This window comes from Tachypleus tridentatus, chromosome 1, assembly GCF_004210375.1.
Source record: "Tachypleus tridentatus isolate NWPU-2018 chromosome 1, ASM421037v1, whole genome shotgun sequence".
Lineage (NCBI taxonomy): Eukaryota > Metazoa > Arthropoda > Merostomata > Xiphosura > Limulidae > Tachypleus > Tachypleus tridentatus.
The window spans coordinates 69,401,569-69,423,457 of record NC_134825.1 but is presented as its reverse complement, the minus strand read 5'-3'; the positions used below and the strand labels follow the sequence as shown (position 1 = coordinate 69,423,457).

The following is a 21,889-nucleotide window of genomic DNA, read 5'->3' as shown; positions in this document are numbered from 1 at the left end:
TGGGTTTTAAAAGGAGGTAAGAAAAAGCACTCTGATCATCGCACATTATATGCCATCTTTTATATACATAATGAGTTTTTAAAGCCTATACAAAACAGTTGGTGAGATAATAATGAATATTGTAATAATATGCATAGTTCTAAATAAATTGTATGAATATTAGGATTTTTGTGTTATTTATCACAGCATCTACTCCCATATATTTTTAAGTTCATAACCCAAACTGAGAATGGGTATCTCACCTTATGGGAAATATTACATGAATCAAATACATAATGCTAGACTACACATTATTATAGTAATATGTGCGAATCGCTCCTATACAGTGACATTACCATTATGCAAGTCTAAGATGTATATTGACTCAACTCAGTTATTTAGAAATAGTTCTATTTCCATTTATCAAGAAATTATTTTATAGATTACTACTATACTAAACCTTAATTTTAATTTTAAATGGGAATTTGTTTCTAGAAGTTAATCTCGAAATTTAGTTTTATAAAATAAATGCAAGGTGCTGTTTGTTGTTGTTATGCGCAAAGCCATGTGATGGGCTATCTCTGCTGTGGCAGTTGCAGGAATCGAGCATCATATTTGATCACTATAAGTGTTCTAGCTTATCTAAGAACCATGAGAGCTTTATAAGTATCACATCAAACTTTAAAACAAACCTCTTATATTGATAAGAAATATTTTTTAATCTGATTAGTATAATGTAAACAATAACAACATTTATAATTATGCAGCAGCAGAATGGCTTTCTAGAAGTAAATTTAAAGTTATTAAATATACACATGCTGAAAGGTACTCAAAACTAGAAATATACTTATGGATAATCCAAGTCTCATTATACTCTATGCCAGGTGGTTAAGGCCCTCGACTCGTAATCTGAGAGTCGCTGGTTCGAATCCCCGTCACACTAAACATGCTAGCCCTTTCAGCCGTGGGGTCGTTATAATGTGACGGTTATTCCCACTACTCGTTGGTAAAAGAGTAGCCCAAAAATTGGCAGTGAGTGGTGAGGACTAGCTGCCTTGCCTCTAGTCTTACACTGCAAAATTAGGGATGACTAGCACAGATAGCCCTCGAGTAGCTTTGTGCGAAATTCAAGAACAAACAAACAAACTTTAAACCATTATATTAAGTGAACGTGTTTTGATATCTTGGTTACGAGGCACATACTGGCAAGGTGGTTAAGGTACTCGACTCGTTATCAGAGGATTATGGGTTCGAATCCCCGTCACACCAAACATGCTCACCCTTTCAGCGATGGGGGCGTTATAATGTGACTGTCAATCCCATTATTCGTTGGTAAAAAATAGCCCAAGAGTTGGCGGTGGGTGGCGATGTCTAGTTACCTTCCCTCTAGTCTTACACTGCTAAATTAGAGACAGCTAGCGCAGATAGCCCTCGAGTAGCTTTGCGCAAAATTCAAAAACAAACAAGCAAACAAAACTTTTGTTACGATGTTTGTAACTGTATTTAATATATTTGAAGACTTTTAAGTAGTGGAAGAAAATTTTTCAATTACCTATCTTTATCTAAAGAGTTCTACACTGAAAGAGTATGACATTATATACACAAAAATAATGACGTCATAGAGTGTAGGCGCTACTTGCGTCTCTATTTGACCGACGTGAAAGTTGGAAAAGTTTATCTTTCAAGCATTTCCAAACGTAAACATGGTGATCTTACCAAAGAAAATAGATACAAAATGCGAAAATGAGTCTCTGTGTGTCTCTAAGAAAAGTCTATGGCACATAACTCGCCCAAGAAATGAAGGTAGTGCTGCACAAGGAGGAACCTTTATACGTGAATGTCTGTAAGCATTCTAAAACACACATTCTGGAAAGGCTAAAAACGGTTTACCTTTATAAGCTAAAATATAAGGAAAAATAAGGTACTTTCTAAGTACCATCTCTGTAGTTACATCTTTGTTCAGAATTCTCATTTTTAAAAGTACAAATCATAAGTTGTGTGTTTTGACTGTATTACTAACATGTCTGCATTTAAATGTTTAGTCTCCTCTTTTTCAAATTCTACTTCGATGAAATTGTATTATGTGATCACACTCCTGAAGATTGTACTTGTATATTTAACGTATTTTTTATTCCCTTTTGAAATCTCTACGCTAATAAAAGTTGTGCACTGTCGCTATGTCCCTATAAATTGTGTTTGTATGTACTGTAACATTCAACTGCATCTCTTAGCAATTCAGTACTTCTATTTTGCGGCTACATGCACGAGTGTGTCACGTGTATTTTTTGATTGTATTCATTGTGTTGCAAAATTCATTTTCCTGTTCTGTATAGAATGAACATATGAGATCGATCCACTGGAGCTCAAAATTATAATTAAGTTTCATTATGAAATAATAAGTCTGATGTCAGTGTCAAGAACGTTCTTCTTAAGTTGAATTATCATGAAACTGTGTTACTTTATTGTATAACAAGCCTGATGTCGGTGTCAAAAACGTTCTTCGTCAGTTGAATTATCGTTGAACCTGTGTCACTTTATTGTATAACAAGGCTGATGTCGGTTACAAAGTCGTTCTTCTTCAGTTGAATTATCGTTTAAACTGTGTTACTTTGTGATATAACAAGCCTGATTTCAATATCTAGAACTATATTATTCAGATAGGTTATCGTTGAAACTATGTTATTTTATTATTTAAAGCCTGCTGGCAGTATAACAAAATGTTTCTCTTCAGTCAAGCCTTTGGTAAAACTATTAAATTATTGTCAAAATAATAAATAAATTAAAACATAAAATGCACCACGATTATCTATAAAGTAAAACAAAAATAACTTGTTTCTCAAGATCAGAAGAAATGTAATTATCATCTTATCCCAAATATACCTTCAAAAGAACATACCATTTTTCTGATGTAACAGATACTTTCATTCTGATAATCATTCAGTGAAACCTTGATAGGTCTGGCTGTGATTAAAAATAAAACAACAGACAAACCCAAAACCTATACAAAAACAGTAGAAGAAATTTGGCCATTATTAACTGAGACAACGCATAAAAATAGAACCCACTTTAAGTTGTTGATTAATATATCTGACTTAAATGGCATCAGTTCTATAGTGTACTAATATTAACAACTATATAAATGGAAAATTACAAATAATACTTCTTCACTGCAATTTTTCTCTATTGGAAGACTGGCTTCCAGTATATCCTGTGCTATTACATAATAAGACAGTATATAAAATAGACTATATATTAGTACCCTGTTAGCACCGTATAGTAAGGAGTTGAAATTCCAATAATAAAAACGTGGTTGAGACTATTTGACACTTGAAGACTATCCGGTAATATACTGTCAATACACATGGTGGTTACGAATGGGAAGAAGTGAAATTAAAATAATGGAAAATAGTTTGGGCTCTGTAATACTTAAACACAAGAACACCACACAAAAAAATGTGTAGATGTGGATTAAAACATGATTTTATCTTCTGGAACAAATAATTAAAGAAAAGTATAGAAATCGGTAACACATACAGCATAACATGAAACCAGCAGTGAAATTATACGTGGATGTCACGTAAATAGTAGATATAATAAATGTTTCTGATAGGAAAAATCAATGAAAATCATTGTATTTATATAAATTTTGTTAAACTTAAAAATGGAAACTAATTCGCCTTCATAAAGTATGAGCTTGTAGTGCCTGAGGGAAAATTTAGTTTAGTAGTGAGTCAGTTGCTTGAATTAGCGCAGCACTCAAAGTAATAGAAATAGTTTTAAAGTAAGAAATCCAATATACAATGCAAAGACTGTCAAAACACTAAGGCATACAAGTCTACACTGTAATATTTAGGTGGCTATTTATATAAAGTAAAAATCTGTTTGTTTTTTACTCTTTAGTTTCCACTTAGATTCATATAAACACAGTCGACTTTCGAGATATCCAAATGCAAATATTAAAGTATCAAATAATTCACTTTCTTACTTATACAAACACATCATATCATGATACTAAATACGGTCTATTACTGATACAACACCTTCTTACATCAAGTACGTATAACACATGATACCAAATACCATCTATTGATAATATAACAACTTATTATATCAAATACACTTAACATTATGATATTAAACACGGTCTATTTACTAATACAGCAACTTCTTATATCAAATACATATAACACATGATACTAAACGCGATCTATTACCAATACAACAACTTATTATATCAAATACAATTTACATCTACAAAACTCACTGTTAAGGTACCTCTTCCTTAGAATTTAACCACAACGCTTTTCAATTAGTGCTAAATTCATTAAGGTTTCAGTGGTTATAAGAAACAAAATTCCATTTAAAGGGACAGATATCCTTCTAAAGACTTCACTGATCATCAAATAACCAATCTACATTAACACAATAATACGTAGTTATTCTCAATATAACAACTCGCTCGTTGTTTAAAGTATTAAGATCATTTCGTAGAAAATGTATAGTAGTGTGCAAAGAGTAAAATTGAAGAAAACACTTTCTGGTATTATCCACTGTTAATATCCATCATCACAACACATTTGCTAGTATTAACGACTAGTAAAATGCACGTTTATTATTATTACCCACTGCTAATGTACATGCTTCTAGTATTATCTATCATAACAGTTTCACTGGTGTTACCAACTTCTAATATTCTTCATTACAATATATTTACTGGTATTATCCACTGCTAACGTACGTATTTACTGATGTTATTACGCACTGCTAATGTATACGTTCACAACATACGTATTCAGTTTTATTTTTTATATATTGATAAGGTTCGTCTTCAAAGCCATATGCCTCTACCCTACGATTGAATGACACTATAAACTTGTAACACTAAAAACCACATTTCGATACTCGTGGCAGATACAGAGAGCTCATTATTTGAGTTTGTGTTTAATTACAAACAAGCAGAACAAAGCATCATCAAACATCGCCCGTTGTTAACATGCATATTATTACAACTGTACCATAAAAACACATTATTTAGTATTATTTATTGATACTCGATACCTTTAGAACAGATTATCTTGTTTTACCCACTGTTTCTAACAAAGAAATGAATTCAAAATTTCATTTGAATCTGTTTTAATGATCGAGAGACAGCTAAGTTTCAGCAGAGAGAATATAAGGAATCGCCAGAATTATTTTTATTGCATAATATATTTTTTTATGTTCCCACATAAATAGAAAAGTGATAAATTATAAAACTTTCTGATGAAGCAGCTCTTCACGTACCCTTTCCTCGGAAAGTTTGGCTCTCGTCTCTGCATCTTCTACTCGATGTTCAAGGTCTTCAAGCTGTAAATATACATCTAGAATTACTTACGTTTTAAACAAAACAGTTGTGCAGCTCAATGTCATAACTGATAAGCTGACAATCAAAAATGTTCCTTCAACGAGTGTAACGAATCTAAGTTATATTTGAAAACAACATTAACTTTATTATCTAAACAGAACAGAGAAAACAGTTTCACAAGTTCAAAGTATTTCATAATGTTAATAGTTTATCTTTTGAGAGAAACTTAAAAGAACGATTAACATTATTAACTTACTAATTAATGAAATTTAAAAATTATATGCACTAAGAAAAGGGAAATCCTGACAAGCAGTGACTTAATTAACGTTCCAATTTTCACAGCTCCAGTAAATCTTAGGTATGTTAATTTTCGCTTCTCGTCTAGGATGCTGAAAATTGCATTTTAATCTTTCTATGTTAATCATGTATTTACATAATATCTCTCACGGTTCCCGGACTGTGCAAAAATCAGCTAATAACTCATGCTATCTGGACTTAAAGAATTATTAACCGTCAATTAATGGACATATAAACCTCGAAGAGGTTAACATAAATCAGTACTTAAGATATAGTTATTGCGATCAAATATCAATCGTCGTTACAGTTTAACAATTAACAGTAACAGTATAATTAGAAAATTAATCGTGTAATTAGTAGAATTAATCAACGTGCTTTTGTTTTTACCATATTTTCCAATTTATCATTTACAGAAACGCCATAAAGTAAAATAAAATTAATTAAAAATATTTTGTGGTTAATTTACGAAAAGTACGTTCACCATAGACACAATTTGTCAACTTAGCTCAGTAATCAAGCTATTAATGATTACAAAAGGTACAGTAAGATACAGGGCGGCCCAAAATTATCATTCCTATTTGAAGTTTAATTATCTGATAGTTAAAGAAATACAACTACACAATTTTCAACATCTTGTAGCATAACTCAAACAGTTTTTACTGACATGTCAGTATACTTCTACATGTGAACCTTTAGTAGCTCTCAGCATGTCCAACTGACACTCGATTTCAGTCCACGTTCGCTATAACATGTCCACAGCTCCGTAATGCTTGCTATAGATGTGGAATACACGTTATCCTTAACATACCCCCATACTTTTTTTTTTGTACGGACGTCTATAGTTGCACTGCGTCACAATCACTGGCCTTGTCTTTGTGAGACAAACAACGTATTGAGCTTTTTCTTGCACGATTGCCATTTTACAGATAAACACCGCTCACTAGAGTGACATAAAACAAAACAATAAAACTGTTTTAACTTAGGTTACAAGATGACGAAAACTTCATCATTGTATTTCCTTAGACATTTAATTATTAAATGTTTAACAGGAAATACAATTTTGGATCACCCTGAACTTCAAACTTTGTGAACTAAGATTATCACTCAAGACTTTTGGTTTCTATTCCAAAATTTTAACTAGATAAAAGTCCAAAAGTTTTATTTAATTCGTTGTTTTTCATGCCATACGTTTGAAATAGTGTTCATTATTAGTTCCTTCAAGCCTTTATTTTATCATTGACCTTAATTAATCACATTGATAACCGTTATAAATGTAACCATTTTGCAAACAAATATGCTCATCACATGTTCTATTAAACAAATTGTTTAATATCAAACAATGGTGCATTTATTTATTCCAAACTGTACAATATGTATACGTTTTAACTCAAAGTTTCTACATTTTAAAACTGCTCGATCAATAACCCTATAGTCCATTATTGTGTGCTTGCTACAATTAAATTAGTCGCCAATTTGTGTGTTTTATGTCTTTAGACAAATCACTATTCTATTGAACGGTATCTGAGTAAGGCAAAGCAATCGTCCACACAAACAGTTGATATTTTCGATTTTGAAATATAATTAATAGAAAAGAGGAATTACGCTCAAAAAGTAAAGAAAAGCGTAATAAATATTAAAAATATAAAATAAATTGTTATGATTCTGTGAAATTATCTTACGGCATCAGTGAATAAACCATCAGATCGCACGTGCCATTACATTTGTGTTTCATCCAAGACTAAAATATCTTTAAATTAATACAGCTGATATATCGTGTAGCGTAGAAAACAAAAATTCTGAAATCAAAAATCAATGTAATGACTTTGAATATCGTTTCTAGGGTTCAGTAAAATAAAACACACTGAGATCACGTAACTGAAAAAACAGAAAAAAATGATAAAAAGCGATTGCTTTTATGGTTCAGTAATAAACCACAATGAGGTCAGGTAACCGAAAAGAACATCATGACAGAAAATAACATATTTCTGTCTCATCTTACTACTACTGATAGTTAGCTAGTTATTTCTTTTCTTATAGTGAACTCCTCTTTTATTGTCGTCTCATACGAAACTGTTTCAGGTTATTTAAAACGTGTCCCCGCCGGGATCTCGGTAAGTCTACAGATTTATAACGCTAAAATCAGGGGTCGATACCACTCGGTGGAGACAGCAGATAGCCCGATATAACTTTGATGTAAGAAAATACACACACACACATATTAAAACGTGGTGTCACATAAAAAGAGGGTTACTAGGAAACAGTGGTAGTTTCAAACCTACAACCGAAACACACCAGTCTTGCAGAGTCGCTTTTCATAACATATATAACCCAAATTATATTTCAAAACCATAGTTTCTTCAATGTTGTAGGTATTTTAATTATCTTTAATAAAATAAATAAAAACGTTTCATTATTTCCTCTTACTCAGGAATTTATTTAAACATAAGTACTGGCTGTAAACTAAAGTAATACTTTAAGTCACCATCAGTTCCAATGATATTTGAAATTGTCATTAGTTCCAATGCTACCAAAAACTGTCATCAACTCCAATAATTATGAAAACGCTTACGTTAATAAACTTCCAAGTAAGGCATGCATGTCATATTGTTTCTAAGACAAAACTAGGCTACCAAGGGATTTGATTAAATATCACAGGTAAGTTTGTTTGTTCATTTTTTGAATTTCTCACAATGGCTACTCGAGGGCTATCTGTGCTAGCCGTCCCTAAATTAGCAGTGTAAGACTAAAGGGAAGGCAGCTAGTCCTCACCACCCACCGCCAACTCTTGGGCTACTCTTTTACCAACGAATAGAGGGATTGACCGTTACAATATAACGCCCCCACGGCTGAAAGGGCGAGCATGTTTGGCGCGACGGGGATGTGAACCCGCGACCCTCAGATTACGAGTCGCACGCCTTAACACGCTTGGCCATGCCGGGCCACTACAGGTAAGAGGTCAAACAGTGAGGAAACCAAACAACGCTGAGTAACAACTGGGAATATCAGAAATGAAGATAACAAGTTTTAGTTATTCAATGTCGTGAATCGCTAAAAACAAACTGAAGAATATGAAGATGGACATTTTATCTGCAAATTATTTATTCATATTATTTTTTTATTCTTGTTTGTCTGATGTACCAATCCATATTGTTTGTTGGTTTGTTTTTGCTAAAGATAGTCAAAAAATTAGGAGAATCAAGTGAAAGTAACTGTTGATCAGGCAAAAGCTGTTTACTAGTGATTCAGCAGTATATGGTAAATCATCCTTCCACATGTAAATAACAACCATTCCTAACAGCAACATACGCAATCGTCATAAGAAGAAAAGCTTTGATTATTTTTCTTTATGCCCCTTTTACTTCATTTCTTTACCTCATACATGAAGATTTTCACTTTTGATCCAGAGTCTCAAATTACGATTGAATTGGATATAGAAACCAGAAGCATAACACAATGATAGTAACGATCGCCTTACTTTCAAAATCTAAACTATACCTGAATGAAAAATGCTATTGAGATTGGGAATTTTCTTGTAATTTTTGGAGAAGAGATTTTTCTCTTCCGCTTTCTTCTGTAGTTAAAGCTCGATTATTGGACGCAAATAGCACGAATTGTTTCAACCAATAGTTGTAAATACCCGTATGTCATAACTGAATTCAACTTAAAATTCACACCATTGAAACGAAAAATTATTGAAGCATCATTTTTTTAGTTTGTTTCATCACATTTTTCCACCGTTTATATTGGTTGTGATACTTTCAAATACCTCCATATCAATTTCCGGAATAATATCAGCAGTATGTTAAGGAACCCTTCTTGTAACTTTCGTAATATATCTACAATACCCCTTATACAGACATGTGAAATCTATGAAATAATCCTCACATCAATACGTAAGGTACCCAAACGAATTACGCTTGTGTTCTTGCACTGGATGTACCAAATAATTTTTATATCTATATATACAATATTTAAAAGAAAAGCAATAGATGGAATATCCAAAATAGCCTTTATGTTGGTACATGAAATACCTGAAGTAATCCTATATCAGTAAGTGAAATATCTAAAATAACCTCTGTGTTGATACATGAAATACCTGAAGTAATCCTATATCAGTAAGTGAAATATCTAAAATAACCTCTGTGTTGATACATGAAATACCTGAAGTAATCCTATATCAGTAAGTAAAATATCTAAAATAATCTCTGTGTTAATACCTAAACAAGACCTTTGTATTGATACATAAACTACTGCCCACCAGTGTCTCAGCGGTATGTCTACGGACTTACAACGCTAAAAAACCGGGTTTCAATACGCGTGGTGGGCGGAGCACAGATAGTCCATTGTGTAGCTTTGTGCTTAATTCAAAACAACAACAACATAAACTACTTAAAAACGAATACACTTGCGTGCAGCATAAAATAGCTAAAAGACACTTGACTGGTACATAAGATGCTTATAATGAGCATCAAATCGACATGTTAAATGACAAAAAGAATTCTTCTGACAATACGTGAAATGGTTTAAACAATTATTGGTACCCTAAAAATCATTCATGTTAATCCACAAAATGTGCAACAAAAACCTTCTATCTGTGTATGAAACATTAACGAACCTTCATGTCAGAAAAACAAAAAAACTATCGAAAGAACCTTTATGTCACCAAATGAAATGTCTCAGGAACATGATGGAAGTACATGAAACACCCTAAAACTTTCATATTAAGAAACACTCAAAAGAACATTTATGTCAGCAAATGAAGTGTCTCAAAAATCCTTATATCAGTGCACGAACTTCCAAACAAAAACATCATGTCCGTACATGAAATACGTAAAATAAATCTTGTTTTGGTACAAGATAAATCTTATAAGAAATTTTGCATCAGTACTTAATAAATGTAAGAACACCCCTGTGTAAGTACCTGAAACAACAAACATATCCTTTATGTTATTTAGTAAAATATCTAAAATAAACTTTACGATGAAGCAAGAAATAAGTAAAATTGTGTGAATTATGTCAATGCGTGAAACACACTAAAAATCAAGTTGGTCAGTACATCAAATATCCAAAAGAAACACTATGTTGTCAATTGAATAAACAAAGAGAAACTTTTTGATTCATGAATAATAAAAACAACCATCTAATGATCGGAAGCTGAGTTTTTTTCAGCACACGACATGTTCACTTGATTTTGTTAAACCTCGTTCCGATGTCGCAAATTATCTAAAATTATTAACTTCTATATATGTTTCGCGAAGAGTAAAAAAAAAAAAGTTTGTTTCTTTTTTTGAATTTCGCGCAAAGCTACACAAGAGCTATCTGCGCTAGCCGTCCCTAATTTAGCAGTGTAAGACGAGAGAGAAGGCAACTAGTCATAACCACCCACCGCCAACTCTTGGTTTGGTTTACTCTTTTACCAGCGAATAGTAGAATTGACCGTCACATTATAACACCCCTACGGTTGAAAGGGCAAGCATGTTTGGTATGACGGGGATTCGAACCCGCGATCCTCGGATTACGAGTCGAGTGCCTTAACCACCTGGCCATGCAAGGATGAAGTAGAAGCAAAATATCCTCATTCAGGATTTCTTTCCAACTTCTAAATATGTACATAATGGTAAAATAAACAACATGATTGAACTATATAAATTAGAAGAAAGCAGAAGTACCACACAAGTTACTTTTACAGCGTCGTAAACTTGAGTTATAAAAAAAGAACTGATATTCTGCTCCAGGAATTTATCTGTTCCCTCGACTAGCGCTACTGATAATATAAACTGAATTTTTGATCATATAACAGCCATATTTCTTATTTAATATGTTGAAGAAACTGCAGACGCAGAAATTCAACTATATATTTTTTCAGTTTATTTTATGTGTCTATAGTATTTTTTTCGCGTAAATATGATACTTTTTGAAATTTTTGAACTAACAAAATCAGGAAAGGTTTTATTCTCAAGTTACAGTATCGGAAACTGTTCTAACAACGATACGAAATTAATTTTAAACAAATATTCGGATAAATTTGCATGACTAGGATGGTTTCCTAACTTTAGCTACATTAAGATTTAGATAAAAAAACGTATAACACAATTAAAGCTTATCATCAACATGGTAAGCTAAACAAACACAAAGAATGACTGATAATTAAACACAACATCAACATGGTAAGCTAAACCAACACAAAGAATGACTGATAATTAAACACAACATCAACATGGTAAGCTAAACAAACACAAAGAATGACTGATAATTAAACACAACATCAACATGGTAAGCTAAACAAACACAAAGAATGACTGATAATTAAACACAACATCAACATGGTAAGCTAAACAAACACAAAGAATGACTGATAATTAAACACAACATCAACATGGTAAGCTAAACAAACACAAAGAATGACTGATAATTAAACACAACATCAACATGGTAAGCCAAGCCAACACAAAGAATGACTGATAATTAAACACAACATCAACATGGTAAGCTAAACCAACACAAAGAATGACTGAGAATTAAACACAACATCAACATGGTAAGCTAAACCAACACAAAGAATGACTGATAATTAAACACAACATCAACATGGTAAGCTAAACAAACACAAAGAATGACTGATAATTAAACACAACATCAACATGGTAAGCTAAACCAACACAAAGAATGACTGATAATTAAACACAACATCAACATGGTAAGCTAAACCAACACAAAGAATGACTGATAATTAAACACAACATCAACATGGTAAGCTAAACCAACACAAAGAATGACTGATAATTAAACACAACATCAACATGGTAAGCTAAACCAACACAAAGAATGACTGATAATTAAACACAACATCAACATGGTAAGCTAAACCAACACAAAGAATGACTGATAATTAAACACAACATCAACATGGTAAGCTGAACCAACACAAAGAATGACTGAGAATTAAACACAACATCAACATGGTAAGCTAAACCAACACAAAGAATGACTGAGAATTAAACACAACATCAACATGGTAAGCTAAACCAACACAAAGAATGACTGATAATTAAACACAACATCAACATGGTAAGCTAAACCAACACAAAGAATGACTGATAATTAAACACAACATCAACATGGTAAGCTAAACCAACACAAAGAATGACTGATAATTAAACACAACATCAACATGGTAAGCTAAACCAACACAAAGAATGACTGATAATTAAACACAACATCAACATGGTAAGCTAAACCAACACAAAGAATGACTGATAATTAAACACAACATCAACATGGTAAGCTAAACCAATAGAAAGAATGACTGATAATTAAACACAACATCAACATGGTAAGCCAAGCCAATAGAAAGAATGACTGATAATTAAACACAACATCAACATGGTAAGCTAAACGAACACAAAGAATGACTGATAATTAAACACAACATCAACATGGTAAGCCAAGCTAATAGAAAGAATGACTGAGAATTAAACACAACATCAACATGGTAAGCCAAACCAGCACAAGGAAAGACTGAGAATTAAACACAACATCAACATGGTAAGCCAAGCCAATAGAAAGAAAGACTGAGAATTAAACACAACATCAACATGGTAAGCCAAGCCAACACAAAGAAAGATTGACAATTTTCTCAAATTCACTTTCTTTCGCGTTTCATACTTGTCCACACAATTTCATCACATGGATCAGATAAGAATCTTGATTTTCAAGACCTTCGTGTTGACTAAACAACACTTCGTCTAACGTTTTTCATTCTAAGTTTGAGCGATACAAACGTGACGAAAAACGTTCACATCGACTTTCAGCTCTTAAAAATGTGAATTAAAAATGAGGTGAAGGTAGAGGAACGTTACGAAATTGAAGATAAATGAAAACAAAATACAACTTTACATCACGCGATGGTAAACATTGAAAATATGAGTTCTACTCTTATTTTGTAAACTTCAACAGAAACGTACTTTTTTAGATATTGATGTTACAGATTTACCATTAAAACAGTTGTTTCTTTATTTTAGGATAAATGCTGAAATAAAGTTTCATTTCAGTTGTCATAATTCGTGTGAAAGAATAATAATTAATTTTGACAATTTTTCTCCACTGCCACAGCAGCAGTCACAAGCTATACAAGTAACTTGAAGCATCGGATATTAATCTTTTTCTAACGTCTCTTTGACGGAATTAGTGATGGTTAATTAAATGTTTCCGTTTCGATAAACATTCCTTTCAGCGTCCTTCGGTTTACACAACTTATTTTTGAGCACGAGAATCATTGATCAGTCTGATAAAACAAAACATATAGGAAGCAAAAATTAACAAAATAGTTGAATGAAGTGACGGAGCAGGTTTCTAGTTCTTTGTACACTTAAAAGTATTCTGAGGCATCCTCTAAAACCGAAACCGATAGATTCGGTCTTCACATCATGATAATTGTGTAGAGAGAGATCGAGAGGAAGTTCATATTGTATACAAGTAAGTTTCCCATTGTCGTAAGAAAATAATTATCTCACCCGGATCAAAAGCTTCCAATACATGGTTGTGTGAATTTATGTATGGAATAACTGCCACTAATATCGGTGTATTAGAGAAAGTTAATCTACTTTGTCAGTATATTCTAATTACAAAAACTGAAGTTAACCTACGTGCTCAGCACCTTCCAGTTACGTTCAGTATAAAGAAGTTAAACTAAGTATTCTACACGTTTAAATTAAGGTAAAAACTAACGTAACCTAAACGTTAAGCGTATTCGTTAAGAGAAAACGTTAAGAGAAGTATTTAACCTAAATATTCAGTATGTTCAGGTTAAAAATAACTTGAAAGTGTGCACAGAGCCATTTGATATATATATGTGTGTGTGTGTATTGATATCTTTAAAATTGACAGTATTAAGTTGATATATTTTAGTTTAATTAATTTGGATTGAGCACTTTCCAGTTTTATTACTGCAGGTAAATCTAAGCCTAAAGTTACGGCATAAGGCATGTAACTACAAAGTCTGAACAATTTATTGAGACCTATGTACCCTTTGTTACATATTATAACCCATCTTGAACGGGTCTCTCACTTAATACATTACGTATTACGATTTCAAATAGCCGGAAATTGTAATTTAAATTTAAAAGTTAATTGAATGTCGATATGTATTAAGTTTATGATATTTGCCAAAAAGACTGATACACACAATTTTCTTTATAACACAAATATATGTTAATATACAAAAATAATACAATTTATAATAGCGGTATTACAAATAGTTATTATAAATAATGATTTATGTACAATAGTATTACAAACTCATAAACAGTACTGAGTCTTATATCTAGTCTGCAACGGATTTTTTTTTTCCACGTTCACGGAGAGCGAGTTAATCATTTGTTGATACACATGTATACTTCCCTTGACAGTCAGCTTAAGTAAGTTTTCATCAACAACAATACCTAATTTCCTCATAGAAATACTAAAGTCCGAAGTTAATTCTCTGATGTTGAACGGTTTGTAATGTTCGAAATCTATAACACTGAATGTAGCAGACCAAACAATAATCTATTACTGTCTCTCGGTGCGTAGGCTTATATATTTTAAGATGTCTTCCATAGCCCTCAAAATTCCAGAATCTCAGTCCAAGCATCTGTGGGAATAGCATGAAAGACATACGCATCATCACTTCCCTCAGTCTTCCTCGCTTCGTGAACTGTGTACAACATTAGTGAGTGAATAGGAGAAAATCTTCAGACTCTCTCCAACACATTGTGAAATCTCTGACATTTCGTATGATGGCTGCTATTCTGTGGCTCAATCCAATATTAATTGCAGGCCTAAATGAAGCAGCGGGTATATCCTGTAGATCCTAGGTTTACTTTACTATTGTTTTGAGTTGAAGTGCTAAATCATAACTTAATAAAATTTTTACACATTAGATTAAATTACAGGTTTTTCATTATTGTTGGATAAAAAAATATATATTTATTTTTCTGGCAAGTCTAAGGTTCGGAAAAAACAGGTTAATTTCCACTTAAGACACTTCTTGCTGAAACCAGCATGACTGATTCATTGAATGATTTGCTGACAGTTACTGTGTTTGTCATCGCTTTACAAGAGAAAAAGAAGGGAATCGATGAGTTCCTGGAAAATAAAAGTTTGAAGAGTCAAAATATTCCTTGTTGTCAGTACGTTATCTTTTATTGCCATCTTTTGGTAGTTTTTAGAACTAGCTTGTTAGAGGAAGAATAAATAAGATCAGCAAATTCATTTTGATCATATGGAAACAAACATTACGATGGTATTAAAACGTATAAATTATTATTACCTACATATCTAAAAACATATCTTTGGTATTATAGCATGTTTTGCATTATTACTTTGTATTAGAATGTTTATCCAGCAATAACTTTAACGATGTTATAACCACAAATGGATCCTGTAAAATTTATTTTATATAGTATAACGATCCCTTTAAGAAACCATGATAACTGTTATCTGTTATTTCCATAAGATATATAATTATATCTTGATATTATATTAATATTGATCGGCCTGATTTGCTAATCTCAATTTGACGTTTTTTTTCTTAAATTGTACTTATATTTTTTGTGTTTTTATTAACTTTGTTGGTGTTTTGCTTTACTATAAGCAACAGAGAATGTGCTGTGTCCACCGAAGGGAATCGAATCCCTGATTTTAACATTGTAAATCCGAAGATTTGCCGCTGTCCCAGCTTGGATATGGGTTTTTAGTTACGTTCGTTAAAATTTCTTCAGTATCTTCCTTTTTATATTTTTACTTTCTATGATAACGAATATATGTGTTAAAAACAAGTATATATACATATATATATTTGCTGAAGGCACAATGCTAACGACTCGACTACCATAATGTAGTTGAGCATGTACAAGAAAACCTGTCAGTAATGGAAGTTTAGCAACAAAAGTTTTTTAACTTCTCGGTTTAAGTGAGTTATTAAACGTAAAAAAACCGTTAAAGAACAACTTAGTTTAAAACTACTGAAGTTTAAGAGAATGGATATTTTACTATACTTTACCTAATAGTAACAACTGTACACCTGTGTTGTGCGAGTTCAGTAAAGTTAACCACCTGCACGTCACCGTTAGATAAGATTTATTTGTCTGTTTGTAATTAAGCACAGAGCTACACAATAGGTTATCTGTTCGCTGCCTAACACGGCTATCGAAACCTGGATTTTAGCGTTGTAAGACCGCTGACGTAATGCTGTGCCACTAGTGAGCATTTTAAAAAATAGCATCCATGACTGCACTTAAACAAGATGACCTTCATACGTGTACTTTCTTATAACAAAGCCAACATCGACTATCTTCTGTGTCCACCGAGGGGAAGTGGAACTCCTGATTCTAGCGTTGTAAATCTGAAAACTTACCACTGTCCCACCAGGATATTGTTAGAGAAGAAAACTAGTTACACAAACTCTGTAATGAAAGAAGATATTTTCAAGGCTCTCTACAAGGATTCGACTAAATAATCTCATATCGGAAAGTTTACACCCCCTTTTAATTAGTTTCCTATAGCTGTCTTATACATATAAGAAAGGATTATTATAATAATTTTTTTCTAGAACGTCTGAGTCATCAGTAACTACGTGCACAAGAAAAGTTTAATTTGTTTGAAGTCAATGTTGACCAACTAATTCCTAACCGTGTAGGAAAAAGAGAAACTGGTTGATGTTGTTTTTTTTTATTTCTAAATAAAAGTGTTCTTTTAACTTCACGATGATATATGTTGATATTCACATAAACTAGATGTCGGATATACAAGACTGTATAGTTCAATAGTTATTATACAGTGATATAATATTTAATTATTATTTAGTTTCGTAACAAAAATATTAAATGTTAATTTGTACTTTATAAACGATAGTGATGATAAGCTACGTTACGCAACTCTTTACGAGTCTACGTTGCGCATGTAATTTAATTGTTGTACTATACTTTAGAAATACTGTTCACATCATCTCACTCGAAGTTTCTAAGTTTTCTTGTTATGTAAATATTATTACCACTAGAGAGCTAGACATTTCTAGATTTGTCTGTAGCATGTTATAAACACCTGCAGATACAAAATGCAAAGAAAAAGTTAAAGTAAGTCAATGTATGTTATGTTATTGGAAAGGGCCCGGCATGGCCAGGTGGGTTAAGACGTCCGACTCGTAATCTGTGGGTCGCGGGTTCGAATCCCCGTCGCACCAAACATGCTTGCCCTCTCAGCCGTGGAGGCGTTATAATGTGACGATCAATCCCACTATTCGTTGGTAAAAGAGTAGCCCAAGAGTAGGCGGTGGATGGTGATGACTAGTTGCCTTACGACTAGTCTTACACTGCTAAATTAGGGCCGGCTAGCACAGATAGCCCTCGTATAGCTCTAGCTTTGCACTAAACTCAATAAAAAAAAACAAGTTACTGGAAATGAAGTTAGACTGCGTGACTGTTAATTTAGCCGTAATGATATATATCTAAAGTGAGTTTCCAGTTTAAGAAAGATACAGGAAAACAATTTTTTCCTCAACGGATATTTTAAAGTAATTGAACCTGCCTGTGTGGACATTGAGAAAAAGGGACAATTATTTAAATTTCTAGATACAACTGTGGTAACCCATTAGTGTAACATAAGTGAATGTATTACAGATTGTATAGTAAGAAAGAGAGTAGAGAAAAATAATTCCTTTTGTCAGTTTGGTTCTAAATTAATTAAACCAGCCCACGTGGGCTTTTCACAAGAAAAAGAGAGAATTATCTAGCGTTTAAGATATAATCGTGACATCCTATTTGTACATATGTTTGACTTGTTTTGAATATATTATTTTAAAACAAGTGGATTGTGTGCGGTCCGTTTACTGTTCGAATTTACCGCCAACAAGTCACAAACACCTAATGTAAAGAATCCCAGCTCTCATACAAGTAATACTAGACACTTTTGAATATCACATAGTAAAAATAAATCATTTATATCTTTGCTCATTTTATCAGGAATGAACATAATAGAATAGTTACACACTTGCTTTGGGGCAAGTTAACACGAATGATGTCAAATCAAGAAGACTTTATTTATATGAATATATTTATTTGTTATTTAAGTAAATGAAATAAAAATAACTTTATCTTTCATTACAATGCCTACAGTTTGAAACTGAATATTTAAAAAAATATACTCAAAAAAATAATAACAATGGAGCAATGTAATGGGGAATTTGGAATAATGATAAAAGAACAAAATCGTGTATAGCAATTAATAAAAACGGAAAACGAAATAAATTATCAGAAGTCTGATATCAGAGAAACATCCCCTTCAGTCTCACGTTTTCTTCTGGCCGGAAAAAGGTGATCAACAAACACTTATGTGACCCCTGATCTTGGTAATCCCTTTAAGACATAGGACGTCAGGAAATTGTTACGTTTAAAGAAATCTTGGGAGGTATTGAAATTTGACAGGCTTTCACTAACTAATTTTCCACGTTTCTTCTTATTATGTTGTTATTTATTTTGTTTAAAATTCTTGTTGATTTCCAATCAGTTTGATGACCTGAACAGTGAAAATATGAACCTCCTAACGAATTGCATAACTTCTGCATTGTACTATACTAATAAAAGTGACAACTCATCCTTCCCTCAGTGTTTTTCTGTAGAGATAAGGAAACTGAAATTGAACAACGATATTATATATCAACTGGCACGTTGGTAAATAAAGTTTCAACGTTAAAACTTAATATATTCCGTTTATTTACATCAGAACTGTAGTTTCTCGTCGATTCGTGTAGTTTAGAAAACAGAATACAGTGGCTGATTAAGTTTCATTAGAACGATTTTATAGCATCACTGCGTCGTTTAGTCATGTTATACCTGACAATCGTGCTATCTAACGACAGTCCTGTATTGCAGTTTCTAAAAAGTATCCGTTGTAAAGCTGTCGCAACCAACACACACCAGTTCTACCTGCAGGCTTTCTATAATCCACGACTGTTTCCCAGCATCTATTTCAACAGTCTGATCGTACAGAAATCCATTAATCTCTGTGTCTTCGTATGGAATAACATGAACACACGTTTTATTCTCAAGCTGTTTGAGTTATGTAATTGTTGAAGGGGAAATACTAACCTGTAGGAATTATTTTGAGTATTGTTGTGTAGCTTCTAGAAAACATGAACGGTTTTGCCACTGATCTTTGTGTTCGTGAGGTCTCATCTGCTACAAGGCACCGAACGTTTCTTACCATCCGTGAGGTATAATTATGACTTGCTGTTGGCCTCTTTATGGATGGTTCTGGCACCTCATGTTGATTTAAGTTATTTTGTTTTTCGATGCCACCAGATACAAGGAAAATCCCTGTTTTGTAACTTATGAATCTCCGATGATCTGAGTACATTATTATTTATGCGTCGGAAAAGACTGTTACCTACCCGTCCAAAAGTTATCATTTTTCAATATAATTAAACTATCCACGAAACACAGTGTCAAAACGTAGTTATGAAATAATCCATTCCATCATGTTTTTTATCGACCATGGTCGTTTCATGATCTGTTGATCAGCATAATGAAAAACTGTTTTTTTTAATATAAGGTATTCACTTGCCTGTAATGGTTTTTGGCATGGCATTCGTTAGCTTTTTGCCACTACACAATTTATTAGAATTTTCAATTTGTATTGTATTTCAAATTTATGGTAATGCTACGAAGACTATCTGCTACCGTCCTTAATCTTGAACATCTGGCCAGGAGGAAAGAAGTCGAGTCAAATCGTATTTAAGTATACACTATTTTATTTCACAATAAGTATACAATAAACTGATTCTATAACTTGACTTTAAATAATTGACAGAAATACACGTTGTTTTCTGTTGCTAAGCGGTAAGTCTTGGGAATTGCAATATTAAAAACTTGGGGTCGATACTTACTGTCTGTAGAGTCCAGATATTCCACCGTGTTGCTCTACGCGTAGATAATAAATATGCGAACTGCTGTCATCTATTGAAAATCGCTGAAACTACAGCAATAATATATGTGTACAAACATTTATTTTTAAATACAAATCTACATACTCTATTAATTTTAAAGTTTGACTATTAAAACAGGCAAGGACTATAATCATAAATAAAAAAGTAGTTTTGAGTTTAATTATGAAATGTTTATTAATCACTCTTACAAACTAAATACGTTTTAAATTTAATGTTTCACGATTTAATTAAATATTCAACTGATTCTTAAAATAAACATATTTTTGAGAGGTGATCATAATGGATAACATTCCACGTTATGCCATTTACATTTGTTAATAACGAAAGAAATTGCAAGAGCACAGTGCAACTTCTTATTCTACTACTAGGTGACGCACTCATTCTTCAATTATTTCCCGTATTAAAGAACGATTCAACTATTTTGGACTAACTGCAACTGTCAACTGGCAGTTTAGCGGTAAGTTTTACAACTTAAAATCAGTTGTTCTAGTCCTCGCGGTACACAGAGTGTGGACAATTAATTGTGTAGTTTTGCATTTAGAAAGCAACAGCTAATCATAGTTTTTCAGTTGTTTTATCTATTTTTATTCCTTGATTGGAAACTAATGCAAACAAATACAGATAATAATACTATTGAATTACTTTGTGAGTGTGTGTTTTTACCATTTTTAAGTATTCGCTTTATGAAATAGCTTCAAAACCTATCGAAGAAGTAATCAAGAATTACTTCTCCGTCAATGTCATTTATTAAGAAAAATATGAGAGATTTATAATTATAATTAAAGATCCTATTTCTGGTTTATTCTCATTTTAATAGATCATTGAAACGCGCTATCTACTGAAAATAAGTAATACTACTACTTGTTACGTGAAAACCTTTATTTATTGTAATCATTCTATCCTGATGAAATACGAGTTATTGATATTCGTTTTATCTAATGGAGTTATCAGAAAATATTAATTTAATTTATATGTAAGTATTTTAAATTAATTAGATTTTAAACTTGATAAGAACAAGTCAATAGCGTCCACCTTCGAATCTTGGGCTACTCTTCGATGACCGAATAATCTGATTTGGCTGTCACTGTTACATCTCACTCATGGTTGTGAACTACATAACGTGTTTATTGCAGTTATGGGACGCAAACCATGAGTTTCCAAATTCGTAGTCCGACCATGCTTTTTCCTATATAAAAGCTTGGATCATCAGCTAAATAAATTAAAACTTTTGTTTTGAATCAAAGCTGACGTTTTCTTTTTGAACAGCTTAACTGCTTGCGATTAAAAAT

The 21,889-nt window shown here is 32.4% G+C and overlaps 1 protein-coding gene across 1 annotated transcript in view; it reads right to left on the bottom strand.

Moving 5' to 3' along the window:
* The window catches only part of LOC143251572 (uncharacterized protein CG43867-like), a 281,765-nt gene that overhangs the window by 115,743 nt on the left and 144,133 nt on the right, over positions 1–21,889 (bottom strand). The window contains exon 3 of the mRNA XM_076502847.1: positions 5,263–5,325. Coding sequence (XP_076358962.1) covers positions 5,263–5,325 — 63 coding nt within the window. The remainder of the gene's footprint in view (positions 1–5,262; positions 5,326–21,889) is intronic.